General features: G+C 42.7%; 1 protein-coding gene across 1 annotated transcript in view; it reads left to right on the top strand.

The window, feature by feature from the left end:
• The first annotated feature begins 414 nt into the window (after positions 1-414).
• The window catches only part of EMB140 (EMBRYO DEFECTIVE 140), an 88,013-nt gene continuing 60,882 nt past the window's right edge, over positions 415-27,545 (top strand). The window contains exon 1 of the mRNA XM_087664345.1: positions 415-860. Coding sequence (XP_087520471.1) covers positions 636-860 — 225 coding nt within the window. The 5' untranslated portion in view covers positions 415-635. The remainder of the gene's footprint in view (positions 861-27,545) is intronic.

A 27,545-nucleotide genomic window follows, 5' to 3' on the forward strand; every position in this document is an offset into this window, starting at 1 on the left:
GTGTGCTAATTGTAGAAAGCACAAGGGAATTTGGTAGGTGAGCCACTAAATGTATGACAATGCGCTAATGATTAGGTAACAATGGGAATTTTTGATGATATTTTTCAACCAAAGATACCCAAAGATAAAGGTACGTGTGCAAGGTGAAGTAGCCCCTTGGAGTCGTGCCTTTAGGGCTTCAACTTGGGCAACTACAAACCCAATGCCCCAATTGCCCAATACATCTTGTGTATATACATACTTGACACATCACTAATTCAAACCTTTAGTGTGAATAGTCATGTGTAGTTGGGGAAGTAGAATCCAAGGTTTGGACTCACACATCTGTGGTGAAAATTGAGACCTTTTGGTGCGAGTAGTCTTTTCTTGGGGAAGTAGAACCCAGGGTTTGAACTCACGCAGTAGGAATACTCCAGCAGCATGTAGATGAACTAACGCTTCTTCCCCATGGCTAAAAATTGAGACCCGGGTTCTTTTTTGTAAGAATGTTGCGGTGAAAACACCCAAATTTGAGAGTGATAGCCACTGTAAAATTCCAATACGCAGTCCAGAAACACGATCTTTACTCTTAGCACCTTGGTTTTCTCCATTTTCCCGACGCACGCAGTTCAATTAGTTCTTCGTTACGAGAGGAAATGGACGACGTCGAACAGGCGCAGCAAGCGACGGTGGATCGAAGCGAGCCTCACCACGACATGGACGAGAATGATGACGACGGCTCTTCCTCCACCTCGTCCTCTTCTTCCTCTTCAGAGGACTCGCTTTCGGATGACGGCGATGAAGCCGACCAGCTGGCTCTTGTTGAGAAGCTCGAGGCGTCCCTCTCTGCAAACCCTTGCCATTACCAATCACACGTCGAGGTAAATGCTTCCCCTGCACATTTGTTGGTAGTGCCTATCTCACTTGCTTGTACAACTAAGAGAGAAATTGTGATACATTATTTGCTTGTACAACTAAGAGAGAAATTGTGATACATCATTTCGGATACAGCCATCCACCATCACTGGTCCAGGATATGGAAATGGAAAACGTACGGAGAATTCATTGAACTTTCTAAAGCTCATTATGGCTGAAGGGGAGTAATGCTGAAGCTTTGAAATTTTGGACACTGATCCTTAATATTATTCTTGCTAAATATCAATGACATAAATAATCAACACTACACACATGTGCATGCATGCATGCACACACATTTATATATGTATTGGATTATAGCAAAAAACATTCATCATGTGTAGTTGGAGGATTTAATCTTGGAGTAGCATATTTCAGAGCATCAAATGGAAAATATCCAGAATTCTAGGTTTGAACGTTTGAAGCATCTACCCAATCAATGGAATTTAGTAAATAAACAAAACTTTTGCTAGCTTACCACAACATGAGATCAAAGCAATCTATACCAACTATTGTTGCACATCATCAACTTGGAGGCGGATTTGTGAGCCATGATCATACACCCATCATTGATCCTAGGGGAGGGGTGGTGTGGTGTGGTGTGTGTTGGGGGGGGGGGGGAAGGGTGGGGAGGTGTGTATTGAGGGGGGGGGGGGGGCGAATTTTTTTGGGGGGGGGGGGGTGGGGTGGTGTGTGTTGGGGGGGGGGGGGGCGAATTTTGGAGGGGGGGGCCGAATTTTTGAGGGGGGGGGAGGGGTGTATTGAGGGGGGGGGGGGGGGGGGGCGAATTTTTGTGGGGGGGGGGAGGGGTGGTGTGTGTTGGGGGGGGGGGGGGGGGCGAATTTTGGAGGGGGGGGCGAATTTTGGAGGGGGGGGAGGGGTGGTGTGGTGTGGTGTGTGTTGAGGGGGGGGGGGGGGGGGGGAATTTTTTTGGGGGGGCTATGATCCCCATTGAATTGCAGACCACCACTTCGACATTGTGGCATGATAGGGAACGTCTCCAAGCACATGGGATCATCTTATCAACTTTAGGAGCCTGATTGAGTACGTAAAGGCATAGGGATACAAATCTTATTATTGCTTTGTGGATCTTTGCAAACCAATAATATGATGCCATGAGATCGGCTTTTGTAGAGATTATAGATCCTCAAGGTATTGTCAGAGATAATATGGGGGAATTAGTGCATTGCATGAGAGAGTGGTGAGGTGAGTCATATGCCCAAGTGGTTTATCAAAGAAGATATGTAGCACTGCGAGACAAAAGCAAGCTGTCCACTCTACTTGACCCATATACCAAAGCACAAGAAAGTGTTTGAAGGCGCAAGTTGTGGGCAACTAGTAGAGTGCTCCTAGTCTCCCTCTTTCTAGCATAGGAGTTTGACGGAGACATAGGAGCTTTGGCATTTTAGGTGCATTTTCTTTATTTGTTAGCTTCTTGTGTGCATTCTTAGGTCAATTTTTGCTTTCCAAAGTCTGTCTACATGTGCCAGACATTGTCATTGTCATTTGGGATTTTTTCAGGGTCCCCCCTATTTTTTAAAGCATTTTTTTTTCAGTGACAAGTATTAAATGCTGGTTGGCCAAGTTTTTTGGCACCTATTGGTGCAAGTCGGTCAGATTTTGGCATTTATGGCTATTTATAGCTAGCCCCCCCACTTGGTAGACATAAACACTCTTTAGTCTTCGGTCTTCCCTCTGTAGGTGTACACTAGGACACTTCGATTCTATGTTCTTGGTGCTGCCATTGTCATCAGCTTGAACTAGTGCCCTCATTGACACTTTGGGCCGCATGCAGGGACTGATCAGTCCGTCATCATTGTATCAACATTTTTCTTCAACCAGTGTAGTATTCTTCCTGAATCTTCTGCTTTCTCTCTCTCTCTCTCTCTCTCTACTTCTCTCTGTGTTTGTGTTTCTCTTTTGTTGCACACTCTCACATGGTATCATTGCCTAAGTAAGGATACAGTCTGGAGATTTCTTGTAGAAGGGCAAGTTTTCATTGGAGAGGAGCAGCCCAGATCTTCAAAACATGTTTGTTGCATTCGCTACTAGTTCAGGTGGTTCGACCTTTTGGTAGCTAGATGACTTCGTTAGGAGAAGATGTCTTATCAATTCATGAGCTTTGATGACTTAGAGGAGTAGTTTTTTTCCTGACACTCTTTTAAGCGGAGATGTGATTATAGTTGGCAAGAGGAGGCCCTTGTTCGCACGCGTCTCCCTTCTATTCATCTATCACAGAAGGCTCCATCCGAAGTGAAGATGCCATCCTTAATACCCTCGGTATAAGTGCTTGTCTTATGTAAGGTGGAGTGTATACTCAACACCTTCGATCTTTGGGCTCTTGTTTTAGATTCCATTCCTTGTCCTAAGCAGGATCCAATAGATGGGATTTCTATGGATTGAGTAGCCCTATGGGATAGCTCAACTCTCGAGCCCGATCCTTTCTCTTTATGAGTTTACATGATTCTTTCCTTGTGTATGTTCGCGGATTGAAGACTGTAACAGAAGTGTGGAAGAAGCTTGTGTCTTTGTATCAGCACAATATGTTTGCCCATAGGATTCCCCTTGAGAAGAAGTTGCGGATGCTCAGTCTTGATGATTCCTCCTCTATGAAGGAGCATATCACAAAGATGGAGGACATCAGAGGTGAGCTTGCCTCTCTTGGTTGGATGATATCTTTTAAAGACATGGCTATGATTCTTCTGACTCATTTGCCAAATCCTTGGTTCCGATGTCTTCTACATTGGCTTTATCACATTGAGGACCCATAAGACACACTAAGAAGCTTTCACCGCTTGTCTTGGAGTAGGATGAATGACTTGGAGAGGTCGGGGCCAGTGGTTCTTGCTCCACCAAGGCATTTACTATAGGTACAAGTGGAGGGAAGAAGAAGAAGGCGCAGGCCAAGGACAAGAAGCAAGAGGACAAGAAGGATTAGAAGAAGCCCAAGTGCCCACATTGTGGGAAGGGCACTCATCTTGAAGAGAAGTGTTGACAAAAGTAGAGGACACAACCGTTACTTTTTCTGCTCAAGAGAAGCCTTGGCTTGTTTTGATAGTGGGGCCTCTTCTCACATGACCTGCAGACAAGATTGACTTCAGGATCCGAGTACCAAAGAGGGCATAGTCACCATTGGTGACAACTCTATCGTTCTTGTTCAAGGAGTGGGGGCTATTCCTTTATTGCCAAACAGATAGTCTTCTTTGGCTAAAGTTCTCTATGTACCGGATTTAGGTTTAACCTATTGTTTGTTCATGGTCTTACACGGCTTAGTATACAATTAATATTTACACAGGATGCGGTGACATTGGAGGATGCTTCTACAAGTGCCGTTCTTTGGACAAGATTCTAGGAGGGTGGGCTTTACATGCTCACATCCTTAGCCGCGAGGTCTTCCCATGAGCTTGGGCTACTTTCACATGCTTGTTATGGTCATCTAAATTTTGATGCTATACGACGGGCTTCTTGGAAGAAGATGGTGGAGGGACTTTCTAATTTTTCTCCTATTCACACTTTGTGCCCTAGTTGTTGGAGCATCGAGGTCTTCCTCATAACCTTTGGGGTGAGGTGGTGGCTACTACGGTTCACATCCCCAATCATTCCTTGACTTCAGCATTACAAGACATGACTTGTGAAGAAACTACCCTAGCACAGAAACACAAATAACATTGTATGACAAAGCACAGACTGATAAAGAACACAGTTAGGGTTAGGGTAACTGAGAGACAATGAACACAGAGAATGAATAAAGTGATATGATTATTGAATATACAATGCTCATGCAGCAAAGACACTATGCAGTGAATGAATATTGTACCTTGAACTCTTGTATCTCAAGGATAAGGGTAGGGATAGTGAGCTGGAGAGTGTGTCGTACTTTGAACGGATTTCGAATCGCAGCAAGGCAGCCTATGGATGTCGAACACTAGCAAACATAGCCAAGGAAGGTTGGATCTGATGTAGATAGCAGTACAAGAGAGAGAGAGACTAAAAACGTAGGTGAGGAGAGAGAGAGACTAAAAATGTAGGTGAGGAGAGAGAAAACAATAAACATAGGCTATAGGAGAGAGAAATTAGGAAACGCAGGCTATAGGAGAGAAAACAACAGCGACAAGCTGAGAAGGTGATGGCGACAACTGGAGGCGAGAGAAAATCTGCAGGGTGGCAGCTAGGGCCTGCAAATGTAGCAGTATGCTGACGTGGCAGGCCGAACGACAGCTAGATGATGAACAACAGCAGCCACCTAGCTGGAAACAATAGCAAACTAATGACAAAGGGCTGGAAATAGGCGCTAGATGAGTGAAGATTGCAATGGACAGCTTGGACTGTGATGTCCTCCATGAACGGGGTGCGGGTAGCAACAAGATTAAGGTTGAATGGAGGGCAACAAATCTCTGTAAAATGGTCTGATGAAGGCACAAACTCTAGGCGGATAGTGCCTAGCTCAACTTGCTCTTTGGAAAAGTAGAAGTGGACTCCCACATGCTGCATCCGTGGTGTGACGATCGGGTTGCTTGCAAGGGCAATGGCACTCTGGTTGTCGCAGTAGACAACGGTGGGAGAGTCACAAAGGAAGTGAAGTGCCACCAGTAAGCTCCTTAGGTTGATGGCCCCGGTGGTGCCATGGAAGAGAGCTCCATACTCAGCCTCAGTCGTGGAAGCCGCCACCGTCTGTTGCTTACGATTGGACTAAGAAATGGGAGCCGTGCCCAAGGTGAAGAGGTAGCCGCCATGGGAACGTCGGGTGTCAGGATCTCCTACCCAATCGAATTTGTGTTACCCTGCAAACTAAACCAGAACCATAAGTGAGGCCATAAGAATAAGTATATCATAAATAACGCAACACACGAAGACATACAAACCAATGTGATATCCTAGGCGTTGTGAAATATTGATTGAGAATACTGACCGAGTAAGCTAAGTTTGGCCTAGTATGAATTAACCAAAGAAGTTTTCCTACAACAAACCTATAGGTATGTACATCGAAGGGCTGACCTAGGGTATCCTTCGACAAGTAAATAGTAGGATCGAGAGGTGTGGCCACTGGCTGTGTCTAGTCCGTAGTGAATTGTTCAACGAGCTGAAGTACGTACTTCTATTGTGACACAAAAATGCAACCCCTAGATTGAGAGCACCGGTTGAGGATGTACACCACAGTGTTAGTAGCCTCAACCCAAAGGCACTTAGGGAGCTTTGATGCAAACAGCATAGAGCGTGCCATTTCCATGACTATCCGGTTTCTACGCTTTACGACTCCATTCTGAGAGGGGGAGTTGGTAGAGGCGAGCTGGTGAGAGATGCCATGTTGCTGTAGAACTCGGAAAACTTGTGGGAGATGAACTCACCACGGCTATCACTCCTTGCGTAATCAACATGACAACCCATCTGGTTATGACCCAACAATACCCAAGCAGAGAAATATGTGAGAGCATCGGACTTATGCTTGAGGAAGTACACCCACATGTATCTCGAATGATCATCCACTATCAAAAAGAAGTATAGTGTGCCGTTCAAGGCAACAGTGGATGTTGGCCCACAAAGATCAACGCGAATCAATCTAAGAGGTGCCTCAGTTTTATGTGTAGGCTGCTGAGGGAATGGGTTACGGTGCTGCTTCCCGAGTTGACATGCTTTACGGACATCTCAAGTTAGCTTCAGGCAAGGATGTCCCTCAACCATCTCACGATGAGACAACTCATAAAGAGAGTCATAGCCAAGATGCCCTAGGCGGGAATGCCAAAGACGCTCATTGTTTGTGGGCTCCTGAGATGTAGCTAATGTCTGGAAGCTATGGAACACGGAGCCCTTGGTTGTCGACTTGGAAAGAAAATGGGTCATGTGGTATAGGCCATTAGCTTGTATCTCACCATGAGCAATCACTAAACTAGTATGAGAGTCAAGGATCTCGACTATGGTTGTCGTAAAGAAAATTGCTCGCCCCAACCGACAAAGCTGTTGAGCAGATAACAAGTTCATCCCAAGCTGAGGGACATAGTATACCCTTGTCAGTGGCAAAACTGATGCAACCTTGAGCCTGGATCTTGACCGAGGAGTTGTTTCTTATGCGGACCCGCCCAGTTTTGCAGGGGCTCGGGTACAGAAGATGTTCTCTATAAAAGTCGTGTGATGTGTAGCTCCACTCTCCATAATCCAAATAGGTGCTGATGTGCTCGGCTGTGACGAGTGGGTCTATGCGGTAACCTTGTCGGGAGGCAACTCATAGATGTGGAGGCGGCTTGCATCAGATGTCTCTATGGAGATGATGTGGGGCTTTGCAGACCAGTCGGACAAGCCCTTTGGAGTTGAGAACACTGTCGATTGAGATGGTTGATCGGTGGCAGTGTGAGTTTGACCTTTCCATTGGCCCTTGCCATCACCTTGGCTCCTGTGAGGGGGGGTTGCTCGATTGAGGGGCAGGGTTCTATGACTTGGGTTTTGGTGCTGTGCCTTTTGCCTTTGCTCGATACTCATCGTCAAAAGTGTTGAGTTGAGATGCTGCCTCTTTTGAGAATGAGCAACAAGACCCCCTTTGAGGGATTAACTAATGTTGGTCTAAGGGCTAGTAATTGCTCAGGTAATTTCAGAATTAGTATTTTGAAAAATAATGTAATAAGCTTAATAATGCTAAAAAATGGGATTATAGGACTGCCACTTGGCAAAACTTGCCCATGCAAGTGGGAAGAAGGCTGTTGGAGACTATCCAGCCTTAGGTAACTCCTTCGAAGAGCATTGACTTTGGTTTTGCAAAGAGTGTATGACCATAACTAAAACATAGAGAGCTCAAACACAAATGCAAAAACGTAAAAGCACAAAACACAAAACACAAAACACAAACACAAGCACAAATAGAGAAGAAAGATAACTCGGAAGTGAATGAATGAATGTTGTAAATGAAGGAAAGAGTGTACAAGATGCTCAAGAGGAGAGCTGTCCAATAGCTGATGGTTCTTATGGGAGCAAGTTGAGGGAGTGGTTGGAGTGTGATGTACATCAGAGATAGATCCTAGTTGCTATAACCACCAGTTGGAGTTGAGATAATACTTAAAGTGGAAGGACAGTGGGTTGGAAACCAAAACGTGGTAGTCTCTGGGGTTGGAATTGGTAAATGTAGCATTGTAACCACTTAAAGATGATGGCAGTTGATCACAAACAGCAATGGGAGGCTGGGCAACAATTGTAGGAGGAAGATTTGATGCAGAATGAGCGTGTGCTGTAGTAAACACAGGTTGTATGATTCTTGGGAAGAGGTTGGACAATAGGGCAGTAGTATTGGACAGGGCGCTAGGGGTTCGTGATGATGTGGCAGTAGTCGCAATGGGCTGTACAGCCATTGGAGGGAGAGTTGATGGCTGAAACCTACGGACAAGGGATGAGATTGAATGGTGGGCAGCTTGCCCATTTATAATGAGTGGATCCTCCCAAATTAGGGCTTGGCTTATGGGACACTGACACTCTCCAGGACCGCTTGCTTTTTTAATGAAAGTTTAGTAACATTTGCATATTTTGGGGCCGATCGCTACGGGAACTGTGTTGAGAAGAGCGTGCAATGAATGCGAGGCAGAAATGGAGCAAGAGCAGTGTTGAGAGTGAGAGAGAGAGAATCCCAAGATGAGTGTACTAGAAAAGTCATGGTACACAAAGAATAAAATGTATTTATATGTTGGGTACTGTGTTGAGAAGAGCGTGCAATGAATGCGAGGCAGAAATGGAGCAAGAGCAGTGTTGAGAGTGAGAGAGAGAGAATCCCAAGATGAGTGTACTAGAAAAGTCATGGTACACAAAGAATAAAATGTATTTATATGTTGGGTACAAATAAGGGTGTGTTCACACTCATATAAGTTATTAGGGGACTTTACACCCAAGAACCTCCCACTTAAAGGCACGAAGTGGTAGCTTTAAGCCTAGCCAACTCCCACTAATCGGATGCAATGCTCATGTTGAGCCTTTGCAAGACTCTTGGTGAGAACATTTGCAGGGTTGTCTTGGGTTTTGACCTTAGTCAAGACCATCATCCAAGACCTGTCAAATAAAGTGGTACTGAACATCTATGTGTTTGGTATGTGCATGAAACATGACATTCTTAGCCAGACATACGACACTTTGGCTATCACAACCAAGCACTGGAGTACGTGGAGAGACCAAAATCGTTGACCAAGTGGCCAAGCCAAATAGCTTCCTTAGAAGCTTCTGTGGTTGAAATATATTCAGTCGTTGTAGTACTCAATGCCACGATTTTTTGCAACCTTAAACATCAAGAAATAGCCCCACCAGCCAAGGTAAAGACATACCCAGTGGTAGATTTTCTAGTGTCAAGATCTCTTTCCATGTCCAAATCACAGAATCCCTACAACTCTAGTGTACCCTTTCCATAGCATATACACTTTTCTTGTGTACCTTTTAAGTATCTAAAGATACATTTCATTGCTTCCCAATGTGGCTTGCCAGGGTTATGTCAGAGTGCAGCGGTCCGGAAGCGTAGGACTGAGAGAGAGAACGCAGAGAGAGAAGAGAGAGAAAGAGACAGTGGAAGATGAAGATCTGCTGTATAAAGTGTGTTGTATACAAAGATATGCAGATATATACACGGGCGCAGTGCGCTGGACTGCGTGTCTCCACCTCGACGATGCAACCTGCTGTTCACCTCGAAGTCCGCTGCAGTCTGCACTGTCTCCTGTCAGAAATCTGCGAACAGAGACGGAATCTGCGTGTGCCACCAGTCTGTAATCTGCGAGCAGAAAAGTGCGGGAGACTGCTGAAGAACTCAGCTATAAATAGCCAGAATCTGGGCGAAAAAACAGGCAGGTCGGCTACATTTAGCCGACTGGACTGCAGTCAGTCGGACTGCCACGTGGCAGTCCGACTGTACAGTCCGACTGGACTGTGCAGTCTGGACAGGCTATGATCTCTAACACCCCCTCTCAGAGCCTGGGCGGGGCAGAAGCCTGAGGGATCTGGAATGTCTCCGAAGTAGAGCCTGGGGAAGTGCCTTCGTAAACAAATCTGCAAGATTGTCTTCCGTCTTGTAGTACTCCACAGTGATGGTCTCATCCAGAAGCTTCTCTCTGATGAAGTGGTACTGGATCTCTATGTGCTTCATCCGGGCATGAAAAACAGGATTCCGTGTCAAGGCAATGCAACTCTCATTGTCACATTGCAGCAAAGTAGGACGAGTCTGGGGGCAGCCAAGCTCCTCCAACAATCTCCGAAGCCACACAGCCTCACATGTGGTGGAAGACGCGGCCTGATACTCCGCCTCAGTAGACGAAAGGGCTACCGTGGGCTGCTTCTTGCTACTCCATTAGATAACACCTGCACCCAAGGTAAAACAACAGTCTGTAGTAGACCGCCTGTGGTCCACATCACCGGCCCAATCCGAGTTGCTCCAACCTGTAAGTACAAGATCTGAACCATCTGTCCCTGCGGGGTAATGAATCCCTAAATCAGACGTCCCCCTCAAATACCGAAGTATCCTCTGAGCAGCTCGCCAATGCATCGTCTGAGGTTTACTCATGAACCCTGCCAAGAGCCCAACAGCAAAACAAAGATCAACACGAGTGTTGAGCCAAATCAACGATCCAATCAACTGACGATAGCGGGAAGCATCCGCCAGGGGAGAAGCTGAATGGGAAGTGGCCTTCCAGTTCGGATCCATAGGAGTAGAAAGGGTCCGACAATCCTCCATCGCAAAAGAAACCAAGAGCTCCTGTACATATCTCTGCTGAGAGATGAAGATCCCCCTCTGAGACTGATAAATCTCATGGCCCAAAAAGAAATGGAGTAGACCCAAGTCCGTCATCTCGAACGTCCGATGTAAAGCTGCCTTCGTCTCTTGGACCTTCTGTGCATGATCACCTGCGACAATCAAATCATCAACATACAATACAAAAAGCACACAACCATCCGCGGAAGTGTGAACATAAAGCTGTGGATCGGCCTTAGAACGCTGATATCCCAACTGTCACTGAAGGAACGGATCAATCTTCTCGTTCCATGCACCCGGAGCCTGCTTGAGGCCATACAAGGCCTTCTTCAACGTGTAGACTTTCCCATCTGAAGATCCAAAGCCAGGAGGCTGCTCGACATAGATCTCCTCCTTCAAATCACCATTGAGGAAGGCCGACTTCACATCCAACTGATAGACATGCCATCTCCTATGGCCAGCCAAGGCAAGAACAGCTCGAATAGTCGCCATACAAGCAGTGGGGGCAAAAGTATCATGACAATCAATCCCTGGGCGCTGTGCAAAACCTTTAGCAACAAGGCGAGCCTTGTGCTTGTCCAAAGAACCATCGCTAAGGTATTTGGTCTTGAAGACCCATTTGACGCCAATCACCTTCTTATTCGGGGGGCGTGGGGTCATCTACGATCAGCATGAAGTACGAGCTCCCTCGCAAGGACTCGTTCCTCATAGGGCCACAAAGATTCGTAGATACAAGCTCCATCGGTGAAGTAGACTGCCGTGAAGCTTTGTGGGGAATGGCATCCCTATGCTACTTCCCACGAATGCAGGAGACACATGGCTGCTGGCTTACCACTATATCCGGCAACCCTCGAACAAGCTGTCCACCTGACGCCCTCCGAAGATAATCATAGTTGAGGTGACCAAACCGAGCATACCATAACTCTGACTGTGTCTGAGAGGTAAGAAGAGTAGAGAGGGCGGTGGAAGACTTCAATTTATAGATGCCGTTCTCCTCATATCCGGATGATAGAACCTTTCTTGACCCACGATCAAGGACTCGCACCGAATCACTGTCAAACTCCACCAAAAGTCCAAGGGAGCAAATCTTATGAACTGACAGTAGATGATACCCTAAACCTGGTACATGCAAGACCTCTGAGGTATGGGTACCACCACGGCCATCTGGAATAAGCTGCATCTCACCCCGTCCTGCAATAGACATGGAAGAGCTATCTCCAGTGAGAATTTGCCCACGCGAAGGTCGCAACTGGGCAACACCATCTGATGGAGTCATGTGCCGGGAGGCACCATTGTCAACGATCCACTCTCGAGCCTGGGGAGCCGTCATTGCAGCATCAGAAGCATTCGGTGAAGAGTCCTCAATGACAGCTAGATGAAGAAATGCAGCTGATGAGGGTGCAGCCACCACTCCAGAATCCTTCGTGTCCTTCTTGTCTTTGTCAGGGCAATCCTTCTTCCAATGGCCAGTCTTTCCAGAAATATGGCATGTGGATTCTTTGTCCTTGTCCTTGTCATTCTTTGACTTGTTATCCCCCTTCTTCTTCTTTTGGTCCTTCCCCTTCTTCTGAGAGGCTTGACCTGTCAGTGCCTCCGATTTGGAAGCATTCTGTCCCTTTAGTTGTTCCTCTTGGTCCAAGACCATAGGAACCAACTCTTCCCACCGAAGAGTGGACTCTCGCCCCGAAGCAATAGGAGCGGAGTAGAAAGTACCGAATCGTGGCGGTAACTGGGACAATAGTGTGATCGCCATGTCTTCGGAGGAAATCGGCTTTCCGCATTCTGAACTTGCATTTGAAGCTGTCTTAGCTTGTTGATGTGCTCCCGCAACGAAGAAGACTTGTTCACGGACAAGGTCCGCATCTGAATCTCCAAGGAAACCCGCTTCATTAGGGTCATCCGGTTATACATCTGATCAAGCTCCAGCCATATCTCCCGAGCCATCGTCAAGTGCTCGATGTGAGCTATCACAGCTGTAGTACAAGATAGAAAAAGAAAGGAACGAATCCTGGCATTCAGTTTGTCCCAGTGAGACTGAGCCTTGGCCAACTCCGCACGAGCATCGGAAGAGAGTTTGGATTCATCTCTTACCGAGGGCTGGTCGATCTTCTCTTGTACAAGCTCCGCCAAATCATAGGACTCAAGGATGGCTAACATCATGATGCGCCAGATGCGGTAGTTGTCGCCATCGAGCTTCTGATCTGCGGGAAGAGCCGGTAAGACAGGCACCTTCCGGTCCATAATCGTTTGGAACTCCAAGTCAATCTCTGTAGACATCTTCACCTGTAATGCCTTCACAAACGCAAAAGCAGCCCCCTCTGATTGTGAAAACTCAGCCTGCTAGGGCTCTTCCGCGTCCTGAAACTTCTTCACCCGCCGGAGGCGATGAAAAAACAAAACCTGCACTTGAAAGCTGAAAACTCAAACTTCCTCCTCGTCAAACAGCAGTAAACAGCAGCAAATCCACCACCTGGACTCCTTTCCCGCGCACCCACGCTCGCTTCAGCCTTGTTCCGAGGCGCAGCCCTCCTGGCTGCCCTCAAACGCTGAAAACGCAGCCTTGTGTCGCGATAGAAACTCCTCTTCAGGTTGGTTCTGCACTCAGTTAGCCCTTCAACACTACTCTGATACCATGTCAGAGTGCAGCGGTGCGGAAGCGTAGGACTGAGAGAGAGAGAACGCAGAGAGAGAAGAGAGAGAAAGAGACAGTGGAAGATGAAGATCTGCTGTATAAAGTGTGCTGTATACAATGATATGCAGATATATACACGGGCGCAGTGCGCTGGACTGCGTGTCTCCACCTCGATGATGCAACCTGCTGTTCACCTCGAAGTCCGCTGCAATCTGCACTGTCTCCTGTCAGAAATCTGCGAACAGAGACGGAATCTACGCGTGCCACCAGTCTGTAATCTGCGAGCAGAAAAGTGCGGGAGACTGCTGAAGAACTCGGCTATAAGTAGACAGAATCTGGGTGAAAAAACAGGCAGGTCGGCTTAATGCAGCCGACTGGACTGCAGTCAGTCGGACCACCACGTGGCAGTCCGACTGGATTGTGCAGTCCGGACAGGCTATGATCTCTAACAGGTTAAACATGAATCTACTAACAACTCCCACTGCATGAGCAATGTTAGAGCGAGTTGCAACCATGGCATACATCAAAGAACCACAAGCTGATGCATAAGGCATGCCCTTCATAGAAATAGCCACTGCATCATTCTTTGGGCAATCAGCTTTGCTAAGCTTTGTATGTGGTGGCAAAGGTACACCAAGAGGCTTAGTGTCAACCATATTAAATCTATCAAGTACTTTGCTGATAAACTTGTGTGTGAGAGAAACAAGTGCTGCCCTCTATCTCAGAACACCCAATGATCTATTAGGCAATGGGCCTACATCCTTAGGTATGTGCACACCATTACTTGGTGGCTGATTTTCAGCATTTTCTTGCTGCTGTAACTTGTTTTCAGCATGTTCTTCTTGTTGTCCTATTCTATTCTATGCATCTATTTGCTGTCCATTATCTTCTGGCTGTAGCATAGTAGGTTGATGCTCATTTTCACCATCAAAGGAAACATAATCTTCAGCTAATGGCTGGCTGTTCATGCTGAAATTTGACCTTCTTTTTGTCTAGGTCACCATGTGTAGCATTTTTCAGCAGCTTTGCCTCATTAAATACTACGTCTCGGCTGCATACTTTCCTGTCCTGAGGAAGCCAAACTCTATAACTCATCTCTTCGTCATCTCCATATCCCATGAAGATGCCCTTGATGGATTTCATGCCTAGTTTAGTCCTCTGATTAACAGGAACATGCACAAAGGCATCACAACCAAAGATACGCAAATAGTCATATGAAGCAAGTTTGCCAGACCAAACCTCTTCAGGAATGCCATTTTCCAATGCACGATTGGGAGAGTGATTGCCTATATGAACTACAGTTTTAAGAGCCTCTCCCCAGAATTGTTATAGGAGATTAGTTGTGGACAGCATGCATTTGACTCTCTTAGAAAGTGTGCAATTATATCTTTTAGCCACGCCATTTGATGTAGGATTGTAAGGGGCTGTCAACTTCCTCTTAATGCCATGCATCTCACAAAACTTTTTAAACTCATTAGAAACATACTCACCCCCATTATCCTTTCTTATAGCTTTTAACTTAAACCCTTTCTGTGTGGTAACAAAAGCACGAAACCTTTTGAAGGCATCCAATACTTGCTTTTTGCTCTTTAACATATACACCTATGACTTTCTACTAACATCATCAATAAAAGTGACAAAGTACTGTGCATCCCCATGTGAATTAACAGGCATAGTGCATACATCAGAGTGTACTAAATCAAGAGCATTGAACTTTTTAACGACACCAGAGTGTACTAAATCAAGAGCATTAAACTTCTTAATGACATCAAAGTAATAAGGAGACTTCACATGTTTTCCATATATGCAATCATTACAAAAGTCGAGACGAGAGCTTTTTACATTAAATCTCCCTAAAGAGGAGAGAACCTGAAGGCCTTTCTGGCTCATATGGCGGAGTCTTTTGTGCCAAAGTTCCATATGTGAATGAACTTCAGCCACAGCCAAAAACTTGCCTGGTAATGCTTTACAACGCAAGTAGTACGTAATGCTTTACAACGCAAGTAGTACAAAGTCCCCTTTTTGCTGCCTTTAACAATCAGCATAGAGCCCTTGTGGACCTTCCAAGATCCACCACCAAAGGTAGTAAAATATCCTCTTGCATCAAGTTGTCCAATTGACAATAGACTTTTCTTTATGCCAGGTACAGATCTAACATCCTATAAAGTCAGCTCTTTGCCATTTTCAAGGACCAAGTGAATAGCACCTATACTCTCTATCTCACATGCATAATTGTTGCCCAAGTAAACCTTGCCTAGGTAACTTGCAGTGTATTTAGAAAATGACTCCAAAGGAGTAACATGAAAAGAGGCACTGCTGTCCACTATCCATGATTGGGACAGCCCATCATGGACTGAAAGTAAGGCATCAATCACCTCCTTTTTGGTGATGTGCATATCACATGCTGCTGCCATAACATCTACATCTTTGCATGAGGCTGCAACAAGTATCTCTCGAGTGCAGAGAGCTGTTCAATGACCATAGTAGATGCAACATTTTCCTTTGCAACTTCTTTTGAGGGAGAGCTGCCATCATCTTTCTTGTCATTCTTCTTTCTCTTTCCTTGCTGTTTCTTTCTTTCTTACTCTTTCTTGTAGTACCAACAATCATGCTTTTTATGCCCTTTACTCCCACTTTGATAGCAAGTAACATCTTGCTGTTTTCCCTTACTTTTGCCTTTATTTCGTGCATTACCCCTATTTTTTGACCTGTCTCTAAGATAATAGACTGAACCACTACTTTCTCCACTGGGCTTTCTTTTGATCTCCTCATTGAGAATTGCATGCTTTGCATCTCCATTGCATGCCTTGCAGAAGAAAAATATGCTATTTAGGTGGATAGTAGTGGAAATTGCATCTCCATTGTATGCCTTGCAGAAGAAAAATGTGCTATTTAGATAGATAGTAGTGGAAATTTCAACATTTGAGAAGTTAAAAAGAAAAGATGACTACAGATCTTGTGTTTGTGTTGCTTGATCTAAGAAAGTCATTTGTGGCTCAGTTTAATGCATGTGGAAATAACATCGGGGCAGTTCTAATGCAAGATGGCCAAGTTGTGCCTTATGAGAGTTAACTTCTCCACAGTGCAAAGAAAATTTTGCAGGTCTATGAAAAAGAGCTCTTGATTGTAATTCATGCATTGTCTACGTGGAAACATTATTTGTTAGAGGCTGATCTTATAGTGTAGACAGAACATTAGACATTGAGGTACTTTCAAATGCAGACAAAGTTGTCAGAGAAGCATATGAGATGGGTGAATTTTCTTTCTATGTTTCATTTTCAAATTGTACACATTGATGGTGAAAAGAATGTTGTGGCTGATGCATTGTCATGTAAGCCACAAATTTCAGCTGTCAACATGGTTTATCACATTGAGTTGGATGCCATGAAAGAGCAATATGCAGCTGATTCAGAATTTGTTTATGTTTATGATTAGCTTTGCAATGGCCAGAGGCATGAGCACTTCGTGCTAAGAGATGGATTTCTAATGGTGCATGGATGATTTTGTCACAAGGTAGTTGAGGCCTAGAGTGATGACTAAAATTCATGCTACTCCATATACACGGCATAGAGGTGTTGATGCCACAGTAACACCAATGGAGTATTTTTTTTATTGGCCAGCTTTGAGGCATGATATAGAGCAATTTATTAGGACATACATTGTATGTTAGAAGGTAAAGTATGATAGGCAAAAGATGCTGGGTCTAGTGTAGCCCTTGCCTATTCTGGATAGTCCTTGGTAGTGCATTGCTATGGATTTTATTTTTGAGCTTTCTAGGATACCTATAGGAAATGATGGGATATGGACTATCATTTGCAGGTTTAGCAAATAGGTCCATTTCATTCCGGTGAGGAAGAAAATAAAGGTTGATCATATGGCATGATTGTCTTTGCAGCACACCTGTAAATATCATGGTATGCTAGAGTTGATTGTTAGTAATTGAGATCCTTAGATGACCAATTTATTTTGAAAGGGATTGTTTGAGAATATGGATACTATGTTGAAATTGTTATCATCCTTCCATCTGTCGATAGATGGTCAGTTCGAAGACGCTAATTCCACAGTGTTGGATCTTTTGAGGTACTATGTATCAGGCCATAAGTAAACCCTCTTGGATAGGGTGGAAGTTCTTGATCAAACACTTAATTACAACAATTAGTAAATAAAGATAATTTGAAAGTGCACAAATTATCTTAAAATTCTTGGACAATAGATATCGTATTGGCCCCAAAACTAGCACCCCTTTCGGCATTTCTTTAACTTTATTGACTAATGGATTGTGTACAAGTTGAGGTTCCAGAGTTTCCTTGGCTAATCTAAAAGCCCCTTGCTGTAAATGCAATTAGCACACAATGGGCCAATTAACCCTTGAATTTCACCCAAGACTTGCTTTAATTGGACCCCAATTGGCTCAATGCTGCCCCAAATTCACAATGGATGGCTAGCATTTGAATTTTCGGATAATCCCACAAGTTTTAGGTGCTGAATTTAGCGTATGATGCCTTCTATTGATAGGACGAGTCTCGAGGTGACTCCTAAACCCTACTTTTTGTAGAAATTTAGGGTTTACAACAGAATTTTCCATGCTTCCACCATGATTGAAGGAGATGAGAGAATGACAGAGGGTGAAAATTTAGAGATTTCTCACTTAGAAACCCTCCAAACTACTTACTGTCTATTTCAACTAGCAAGAAAAGCCTTTGTTGACACTTAAGCTGGCATTAATTAATCAATAAATGCTAGTCCCTAGTGTCATCATTGACACTTATTGGCCAAACAACGGTCCTAATATCAAAACTGACACCAATTGACCACCAAAGCCCAGCTGGCATAACTTGTTACAACTTTTGCCTTCGATGCCCACTGCATTGTTAGGGTCCTTTGCTTATTATCATGAAATAATTGCCATCTGCATCACATGTGCTAAACAACCTTGCACATTTGATTAGTAACTTAATGAAATGTTATTAACAAGTCTAAAGCATCTCAAAATCTCACGTCCCCGTGACAATAGGACATAGTGGGTGTCAGAGTGCAGTGATGCGGAAGCGTGGGACCAAGACTGAGAGAGAGAGTGAACACAGAGAGAAGAGAGAGAGAGAGATAGTGGAAGATGAAGATTTGCTGTATAAGGTGTGCTGTATACAAAGATATGTAGATATATACACGGGCGTAGTGCGCGTGACTGCGTGTCTCCACCTCGACGATGCAACCTGCTGTCCACCTTGAAGTACGCTGCAGTCTGCACGAATCTCCAGCCTGAAATCTGCAATTACAAGTGGAAACAATGTGCTGGCTGCCGGCTATAAATAGCCAGGAATAATGCGATAAAATATGGCAGGTTGGCTGCATTAAAGGCAGCCGACTGGTACAGATCTGTCCGACCTGTACCAGACTGCCACGTGGCATCTGACGTGGCACGTGACGTGGCTGCCTGCTCCGCCAGGGGATGACAATTGCTAACAGTGGGAGCAGTATTTGCCATTGGTTGAGTTTACATACGATAATACAACGTATAGTTCCATTGGCAAGGCTCCATTTGAAGCGGTTGAAAGTGGCAAGAAGGTACCATCTATCTTGCAGACTAAGGATAAGATCTTTGAGGCTGATTGCTATGTAAAAAACTTGGATGCAGCCTATACAAAGATAAAGTATGCACTTTCGATATCATAGAGAAGCAAAAGAAGGCAGCTGATCACCATAGACGTGCTTTGCAGTTTGTAGAGGGCGATTATTTATTATTGCGTTGTGAAAAGGCTTGGCTGAAAAAGATGAAAGGAAGAGAGAGATTGTATCCAAAGTTAAGTATGAGATATTATGGGCCCTTCTAAGTATTAAAAAAGATAAGCGATGTGGCAGTTTGTTGAGGCCTTTTCGTGGTGATATGCTAGAGGATGTATCTGTAGAAATTCAGACTAAGGTTGAGAAGTTGGATGAGATCTTGGTGCTTGAGCAAATTTTGGCACATAAGCAAAGAAAGCTTAGGGATAAAGTTTGTAGGAGATATTTGGTGAAGTTTTAGAACTATTCACCAGTGGATGCAAAATGGATGGAAGAGGATGACTTGGTAGACCATCCTTAGTTGTTGCAGCTTTACCTAGATGTCTTTCAATTAGAGTTGACTTTTGATTGTGCGGTTCATGTCAACGCGATGGTTGCATGGAGCTTTGACCGCAACATCTCGCGAAGGGACAAAGGTCTCAATGGAGGAGTGGGAATTCTCGAGGGGATGTAGTCCAAAGGTGATGAGGTGTTTAGGATTTGTCGTATCTATATTTTATATGGGACATCTAATTTGAGTGTTTCAATATACAGTACAAAATATATAGTGCAGCTTGGTCGCGTGGACGACATTTTCGCGCGGAGTGTATTGACAAAATGCGCTCCACAATGGACTGTGGTATCATGGCAAGGTTTGAGCAGGAGAGCCTAGTTAGGTTTAGCAGAGCCGGGGTCCAGAGCAGTGCTTGATGCTAAAGGGGGAGGTTTGAGGCATTTAGTCTATTCAGCTTGACACAAATACTTATGCAGTTGAGAAAAATGGGTTTAGAAGGTTGCCACTTGGCACAAATACCTATGTAATTGAGAAAAACGTTTTTTTTGGGACTGGTTTGAGCCATTTAGTCTATTGAGCTAGTGAGAGAGAGAAAGGAGTAGTTGCTACTTTGATTTGCAGCCATTAGATGACCTTCTGGGGTAACCAACAGTAGGAGAAGACCATTGAGAAGCAGACAATGGTAGTTCCAGGCCTTTTAGGTGTAGGTGATAGTAGCCAAGGGTTGACGATAGTATTTATTGCTCTCTTGCCAGTAGGCCACTGCATTAAATGCAATGGGGTACAAGCAAGAATTAGATTTGATCTCTTTTCCAAATGGAAAATCAAGGAATTCTCTCTTTGGTAATCTCTCATCTTCTCCAATCCATTCTTAGGTCATCTCAATATTTCTTAGCCATTCAGAGAAGATCATAGCCATTGTAGAAGTTAGGGTTTAGCAGCTCCCTCGGAACCCGTGCCATAAGTTCAAGGCATTGTACATTGAAATCAACACTTGAAATTCAAGGAATTGTTAGGGATTTTAGATGTTGGCTCATCCATTAGAGCAAGTCTTGGGTGAAAATCAAGGGGCAATTGGCTCAAATTGCTTACTGATTGTCTGTATAGCAAGGGACTTTGAAATCGACCAAGGAGGTTGAAATCAGCCTTCCTTCTTGGAGAGGGTGGTAATTCTGTGATTAAGCACTTAATTACATAATTCAACAAATAAACATAAATTGAACTGCACAATTTACCTTAATAATAGACATTGGATGTAACAAACCTTTTGTATATCAATTATTACCAAGACATATTGGCTCAATGATTCCAAATTAACTTGATGCTCATGTACTTTGAAAGGCGATTTGTATTTTTTAAGTGCTTCAAAATATGATTAAATGTTCATCTTTCTATTCAAGGGTGGCCAATGGCCAGAATGCCCTATAATTATACTTGGGTCGTCATTGACGAGATACCCAAGAGAAATTAAAAGTTTTAGTCGAGCGGTTAGATTGACTAGAAAGCTCAAATGATTGAGACTTTTACACTCAAATAGTCACATTGACTAGAAGCCTATATAAAGAGTGGTTTCAAAAAGTAAAACCGAATGCTCATGATTGAAGAAACAAACCATGAATTGGTGAACCTGTATAATGAAGCTCTCCAAAAGCTAAATTTGACAACTTCTAAAATTTAGGAGGTTACTATTTTTAGAACTTGCTTAGATGAAAATTGTATTTGCGTTAAAGGCTCTGGAATTTTGTAAGGAACAATTTTGTCTTCAGCAGCTATCTCAAATTCTTAACCATTTGAGAGACATTTAGAGTAGAAGGTTTGAAAGTTTCTCTATAGAAAAGTGACATGTGCCATCTAGAAGAGGACATGTGTCATTTTAAAGTGACAAGTGTCCCTATACTTGTCATTTTCAACAAACACTTGTTATTTGTAGCCTCTACTTTCCAATTTTGAGCACCCAAGCGGCACACCTATATATTGGAGGTCTCTCTGTTCATTTGAAACAAGCTCTCGTGCTGAAATTTTAGCTGTATGCCTTATACTCTCCTATCTATCTCTCATCAAAGAAACACTTTCTACTTAGCTTGATCTAATCCAAGCACTGAAGAAGAAAATCAACTTGCTGCCCAGAGTTTGCAGAAATTAGGGTTTCAAAACCCTAATTTTTCAGAATTGCAGCAAATCAATCCTTTTGTATATGGTTTAGGCATTTGGTGCCAATGGTTTTGTTTCAATAAATTCGTGAAAAGGGGAAGGGGCTGGTTTTCCTCTCAACGTGGTGTCGACTCTTTTATATCTCTCTCTCTATCTTTTTATTTTCATGGTGATAAATTGATCAAGTTGGTTAAGCTCAAAGTATTGTCATTCTCACGTTCTTTCCCACACTTACATTGGTATTAGAGGAAGGACTTTTTCTTTGCAAGAACTTTTTTGGGTGACAAGATCTTTGGAGCCAAATTTCTCACCATGTGGATAGGCGAAGAGGAGAATTTTGGTAAGCGACTGGAAGGCTTTCGGCACTCTGTATCTGTATGCTTCTTTGATTATGAGAAGATATAAAGATACAAGGAGCTGGAAACCGATCTAGCAATTCAAGCTTTGATGGAGAGAAGGGCTAAAGCACGGGCTGAAGCGAAGGTCTTTGAAGATTTCCTTACTGAGAAGGCTCTTGAGACAAATGGTATTATGGCTATGAAGGCCTACCTCAATATAAAAGGTATCAATGTTATTGATGCAACTAAGTCTATGAAAGGTAACATATCACCTATCGTTCGAGGAGCCACCCAAGCGGTGACTTCAAAGTCTCATCATACACAAGGTGCCTCCTCTTGTCCTAAGAATTCCTCCATGGAGAAGAGCATGGAGAAAGTCAAAGAACCGTCTATTTCCATGGTAGCTGAATCTCAAAAGATGCTTTTAGCAAAGGAAAACGATGCTAAAAGAGGCTTCAAGCTTGGAGAGAAGAGCATTAAGTTTAACGTTTTCTATGGTAAGAGAGATTCTCAGAAAGTTGTCTCTTTTACTAGACAATTTGATGCTACTTTTGGTGGTGAAGATTATACATTAAAAAAAAAGAAAAGTTAAAATGCATCTAAAGGATGCTGCTTTGAATTGTTGGCTCAAAGTTGTTCAAGAGGGAAAGGAACCCAAGTCTTGGAAAGAGTTTAAGGAGATGTTCAACAAGAAGTTTTTGCCTTTTATCTTTCGAAGTTGATTTGCAACAAGAATAGGATGAGCTAAAGCAAAGGCATGGAGACAATGTTGAAACATATATCAACAGGTTTGTAACCGTCTCTTAAGTTTACATTTCTTAATAAAGCTCCTTTCAATATGGAGATGAGAAATTTTATCCATGGATTACATCTGAGGTACAACGAGCTATCAAGAAGACAAAGCCTGATACTTTGGAAGCAGCCCAAGATACAACCTTAGAAGCTGAAGGACTGTATATGCCATGGATGCTTGGTAAAGCCTCAAAAGAAGAACCACAAAGGAAGAAGATCAATGTGCTTGATCAAAAGGAGACAGATAAACAAGAACCAAAGCATAAGGATAGAGGAAGACTACCTTTGCTATTCAAAAAGAAGTTAACATATCAACAATTAGCAGAATATACAAGAGAAAGACGATGTTTTTCTCTCTTGTGGAGAAAAAGGACACATGGCTGGTCAATGCCCTAATAAGGCAAAGAAGGAAAACCAGCCCCAAAAGATACCTCATGCAAATGTTGTATCTAAGGAATCCTTACAACAGGATGAAACTCTGTCAGAGAAAAGAAAGCTTTTTACGGCTTGGGGTAAGATTGCTAATCAACCTATTCTCATTCATTTTGATACAGGGGCTACATATCATTATATCCATCCTCAAATTGTTGAAGCTCTATATCTACCAAAGGAGAGGTTTGGATCACAAGAAATGTTAGGTACTGCTTTTCAAAAAACGGAGTTTGAAGTTATTCCCATTCTTGGGAAACTATGAATTGAGAAAGGAGATTATACAGATCATGAGAGTTTTGTCATAGGAGATCTTGGTCATTGTGATGTTGTATTAGGAACACCTTGCCATAGAAGATTAGATCCTATTAACCATTGATTGGAATCAAAATAAGTTTAGATTACCTTTCAAGGATAGAAATGTATCTTTTGATGTGGGAGTGGAAGGAAACTCTATTCCTATCTTATCCCATGTACAAATTTGTAAAGCAATGAAAAAGTCTATTTTTTGTACTTGATTTTTCTTAAAGATTCTAACAAAGAGTCTAGAATTGAAGAGTCTATCTCAGATATGAATGAGGATCAAATGAGTTTCTTAAAGGAGTATGAAGATTGTTTTGCAAACACTTTACCTGACGAGTTACCACTAGAGCGGCCAGAAGATCATCACATCGATCTCATTCCTGGGAGCTCACCTTCAAATAGGCCACCCTATCGTGCGAGTCCAACAGAACAAGAGGAGATCATGAAGCAAGTGAAAGAGCTCTTGGAAAAGGGTCTAATAAGACCCAGTTTCTCACCTTTTTGCTCTCCAGTCCTCTTAGTACAGAAGAAAGATGGATCTTGGCGCATGTGTGTGGACTATAGGGTCCTCCACAAAATTACAATTCGGAATAGGTTTCCCATTCTAAGAATTGATGATATCTTGGATAGATTCAAAGCATTTAGTCGGATTGACTTGGAGTGTGGCCACCATTAGATAAGGATTGCTCCTTAAGATATTCATAAAACAACATTCAAAACAATGGTTTGTAGGAGTTTCTTGTGCTACCATTTGGTCTCACCAACGCTTCTGTAACCTTTAATAGAATGATGGAAAGAATCTTTAGCGCACATTGGAAGTTTACAGGTACTTTCTTTGATGATATATTGGTTAATTCAAAAGATGAAGAAGGGCATAAGCAACACTTGAAAATAGTGTGTCAAGAATTCCGCAAACACAAACTTTATGTCAATGGGAAAAAGAGTGAATTTTTTCTAGAGAAGATTCACTAGTTGGCCCATATTGTATCCAAATATGAAATTCGGATGGATAAAAAAAGTCAAGGCTATTCTAGGATGGCCAGAATTGACTAGTGTCCATGAAGTTCGAAGTTTCTTGGGATTATGCTCTTATTACAAGAGATTCATTAAATGGTTTGCATTGGTTGCTGGACCATTGCATGATTTAACCAAGGAAGCAATGACATTTCGATGGACCAAACTAGAGAAGGAAGCTTTTGAAGCTCTGAAGTTCTATATCAGCAAAGGATCTGTTTTGATTATACCTAATTTCTTGAGATCTTTCTTTGTGAAATGTGATGCTTTAAGAGACTGCATTGGTGTAGTTTTAAACCAAGAAGTGCATGCAGTTGCTTATGCAAGCAGAAGGTTGTAAAATCAGAAAGAAATGCTACTACTAAAGGGCCTTCACGATTGGAACATGTAATAGAGGATTCACTTGAAGTAGATGAATAGGAGGAGATACTTCAACCAGAGCAAATAGTCTTTTATATAATCAAAAAACGAAAAAGAAATATTTTTGAAAAAATCATTTTGAAATTTAAAAATTACTCTCATTTAGATTCTAAATGGATGCTAGAAGAGTGTTTTAAAGACTATCTAGAAATACTTGTAGTTTATAAAGAAGCTGTAGGATCAGAAATACTTCAAGCAACGTCTTGAGAACAAGATAGATTTCAAGAGGGAGGAATGTAACAAACCTTTTGTATATCAATTATTACCAAGATATACTGGCTCAATGATTACAAATTAATTTGATGCTCATGTACTTTGAAAGGTGATTTGTATTATTTAAGTAATTTAAAATATGATGAAATGTTCATCTTTCTAATTAAGGGTGGCCAATGGCCAAAACACCCTATAATTATACTTGGGTTGTCATTGACGAGATACCCAAGAGAAATTAAAAGTTTTAGTCGGGCGGTTAGATTGACCAGAAAGCTCAGATGACTAAGACTTTTACACTTAGATAGTCACATTGACTAGAAGCCTATATAAAGAGTGGTTTCAAAAAGTGAAACCAGATGCTCATGATCGAAGAAACAAACCATTAATTGGTGAACCTATATAATAAAACTCTTCAAAAGCTAAATTTGGCAACTCCTTAAATTTAGGAGATTACTATTTTTGGAACTTGCTTAGATGGAAATTGTGTTTGTGTTAAAGGCTCTGGAATTTCGCAAGAAACAATTTTGTCTTCAGCAGCTATCTCAAATTCTTAACCATTTGAGAGATTTTTAGAGTAGAATATTTGAAAGTTTTTCTCTAGAAAAGTGACATGCGGCATCTAGAAGAGGACATGTGTCATTTTGAAGTGACAAGTGTCCCTACACTTGTCATTTTTAACAAACACTTGTTATTTGTAGCCTCTACTTTCCAATTTTGAGCACCCAAGCGGCACACCTATATATTGGAGGTCTCTCTGTTCATTTGAAACAAGCTCTTGTACTGAAATTTTAGCCGTATGCCTTATACTCTCCTATCTATCTCTCATCGAAGAAACACTTTCAAGTTTGATCTAATCCAAGCATTAAAGAAGAAAACCAACTTGCTGCCCGGAGTTTATAGAAATTAGGGTTTCAAAACCCTAATTTTCAGGATTGCAGCAAATCAACCCTTTTGTACATGGTTTAGGCACTTGGTGCCCATGGTTTTGTTTCAATAAATTCATGAAAAGAGGGAGGGGCTGGTTCCCCTCTCAACATGGTGTTGACTCTTTTCTCTCTCAATTGGAACCACAAATTAGCCAAATGCTGCATAAATTGGAACCACAAATTGGCCAAATTCAACTCTTTTCACCCAGGATTTGCACAATTGGAACCACAAATTGGCCAAATGTTGCCCCAATTTAGAATGTATCTCAATCCCTTGACAATTACACAAATTTTAGGTGCTGAATTCAATGTATGATGCCTTAATGCTAATTTCTACAAAAATTTAGGATTTATAGCAAAAATTCTATTACTGTCCACCAAATATGGTTGATATCTACTCCAAATGGTTGAGAAATGTTGAGATCTTTTGAGAAATTATTGGAGAAGGTGAGAAAAAGCCAAGATGAGAGAGAAATCTGACTTTCTTTGCGAGAAAACCCTAAAATCTGCTTGCTGCTTGCTTGAGACCGCATTTAATGCAGTCACCTACTACTAGGTACCTCCAAAATGCTGGCACACTTGATCAGCAATGCTGTTGCCAGCCCTTGGAAGGTTTCTCCTTGCTGTCCCTTGCCTGCTGAGTCCCCTAGATGGATGTCTTTTGCAACAAATAGGTGTTCTCCGATTAGAAAATTGACTAGCAGCTCTCTCTCTCTCTCTCTCTCTCTCTCCTAGATTGTAAACTAACTAAATGGTCGAGATCGAGCCCCCAAAAACGTTTATTTAGTTTGCATGGGCATTTTTGCTAAGAGGTAGCCTTCTTAACCCATTTTTCAGCATTTAGCAGCCATTTAAGTAATTTTCAAAATTAAATAATCTTGAAAATTAATTTCAGCCCGTCTGACCTGGCCCAAAATTAAATGTGCCCATTCATAATTAGATTGGCCAGGCCATTTGCAACCTGGAGCAATCTCCAACTTTTGTTGACTCGATGACTGGCATTAATTAATTAATTAATTCTAGTCCCTTGTATCACCACTGACACTTATTGGCTAGATAAGTGTCCTAGGGTCGAAAGTGATACCAACTGACCCCCAAAGCCCAACTAGCATAACTTATCATAACTTTTGCCTTTGATATCCATTGCATTCTCGAGTCCTTGGCTTGTTACCATGAAATAATTGCCATGTGCATCACATGTGCTAAACAACCTTGCACATTGGATTAGTAACTTAATCAAATGTTATTAGCAAGATCAAAGCATGTCAAAATTTCACATCCTTGTGACAGAGGTTGTGAAATCTCAGCTTGTACACAATCCATGGCAATATAAGTTAAAGAAATACGGCAAGGGGCATTAGTTTTGGAGTTAACAGGGTGTCTACTGTCCAAGATTATTAAGATAAAGTGTGCATTTCAGTTTATGCTCATTTATTCATTTTTGTGATTAAGTGCTTAATGAGGTGAGCTGGCCTATGGCAACTCACATGGCCTGTGTGGCATGCAGCAATCCATGTACAATGGTCTAATAATGAACCCATCCTGAGTGAGGCTCATGAAAAGGCCTCTGCAATGCTATGTCTTTGTGGGGAGAGGGGCCTAGGGTCCCACCCATGCTATGTGTGTGTGTTTTTGACACAAGTTTTGCTTGATGATCATGGCCTTGAGAAAATGTGGT

Source organism: Lygodium microphyllum, chromosome 23 (genome assembly GCF_053477565.2).
Source record: "Lygodium microphyllum isolate KBCC chromosome 23, Lygodium_microphyllum_v1.1.10, whole genome shotgun sequence".
In the NCBI taxonomy this organism is placed as follows: Eukaryota; Viridiplantae; Streptophyta; class Polypodiopsida; order Schizaeales; family Lygodiaceae; genus Lygodium; species Lygodium microphyllum.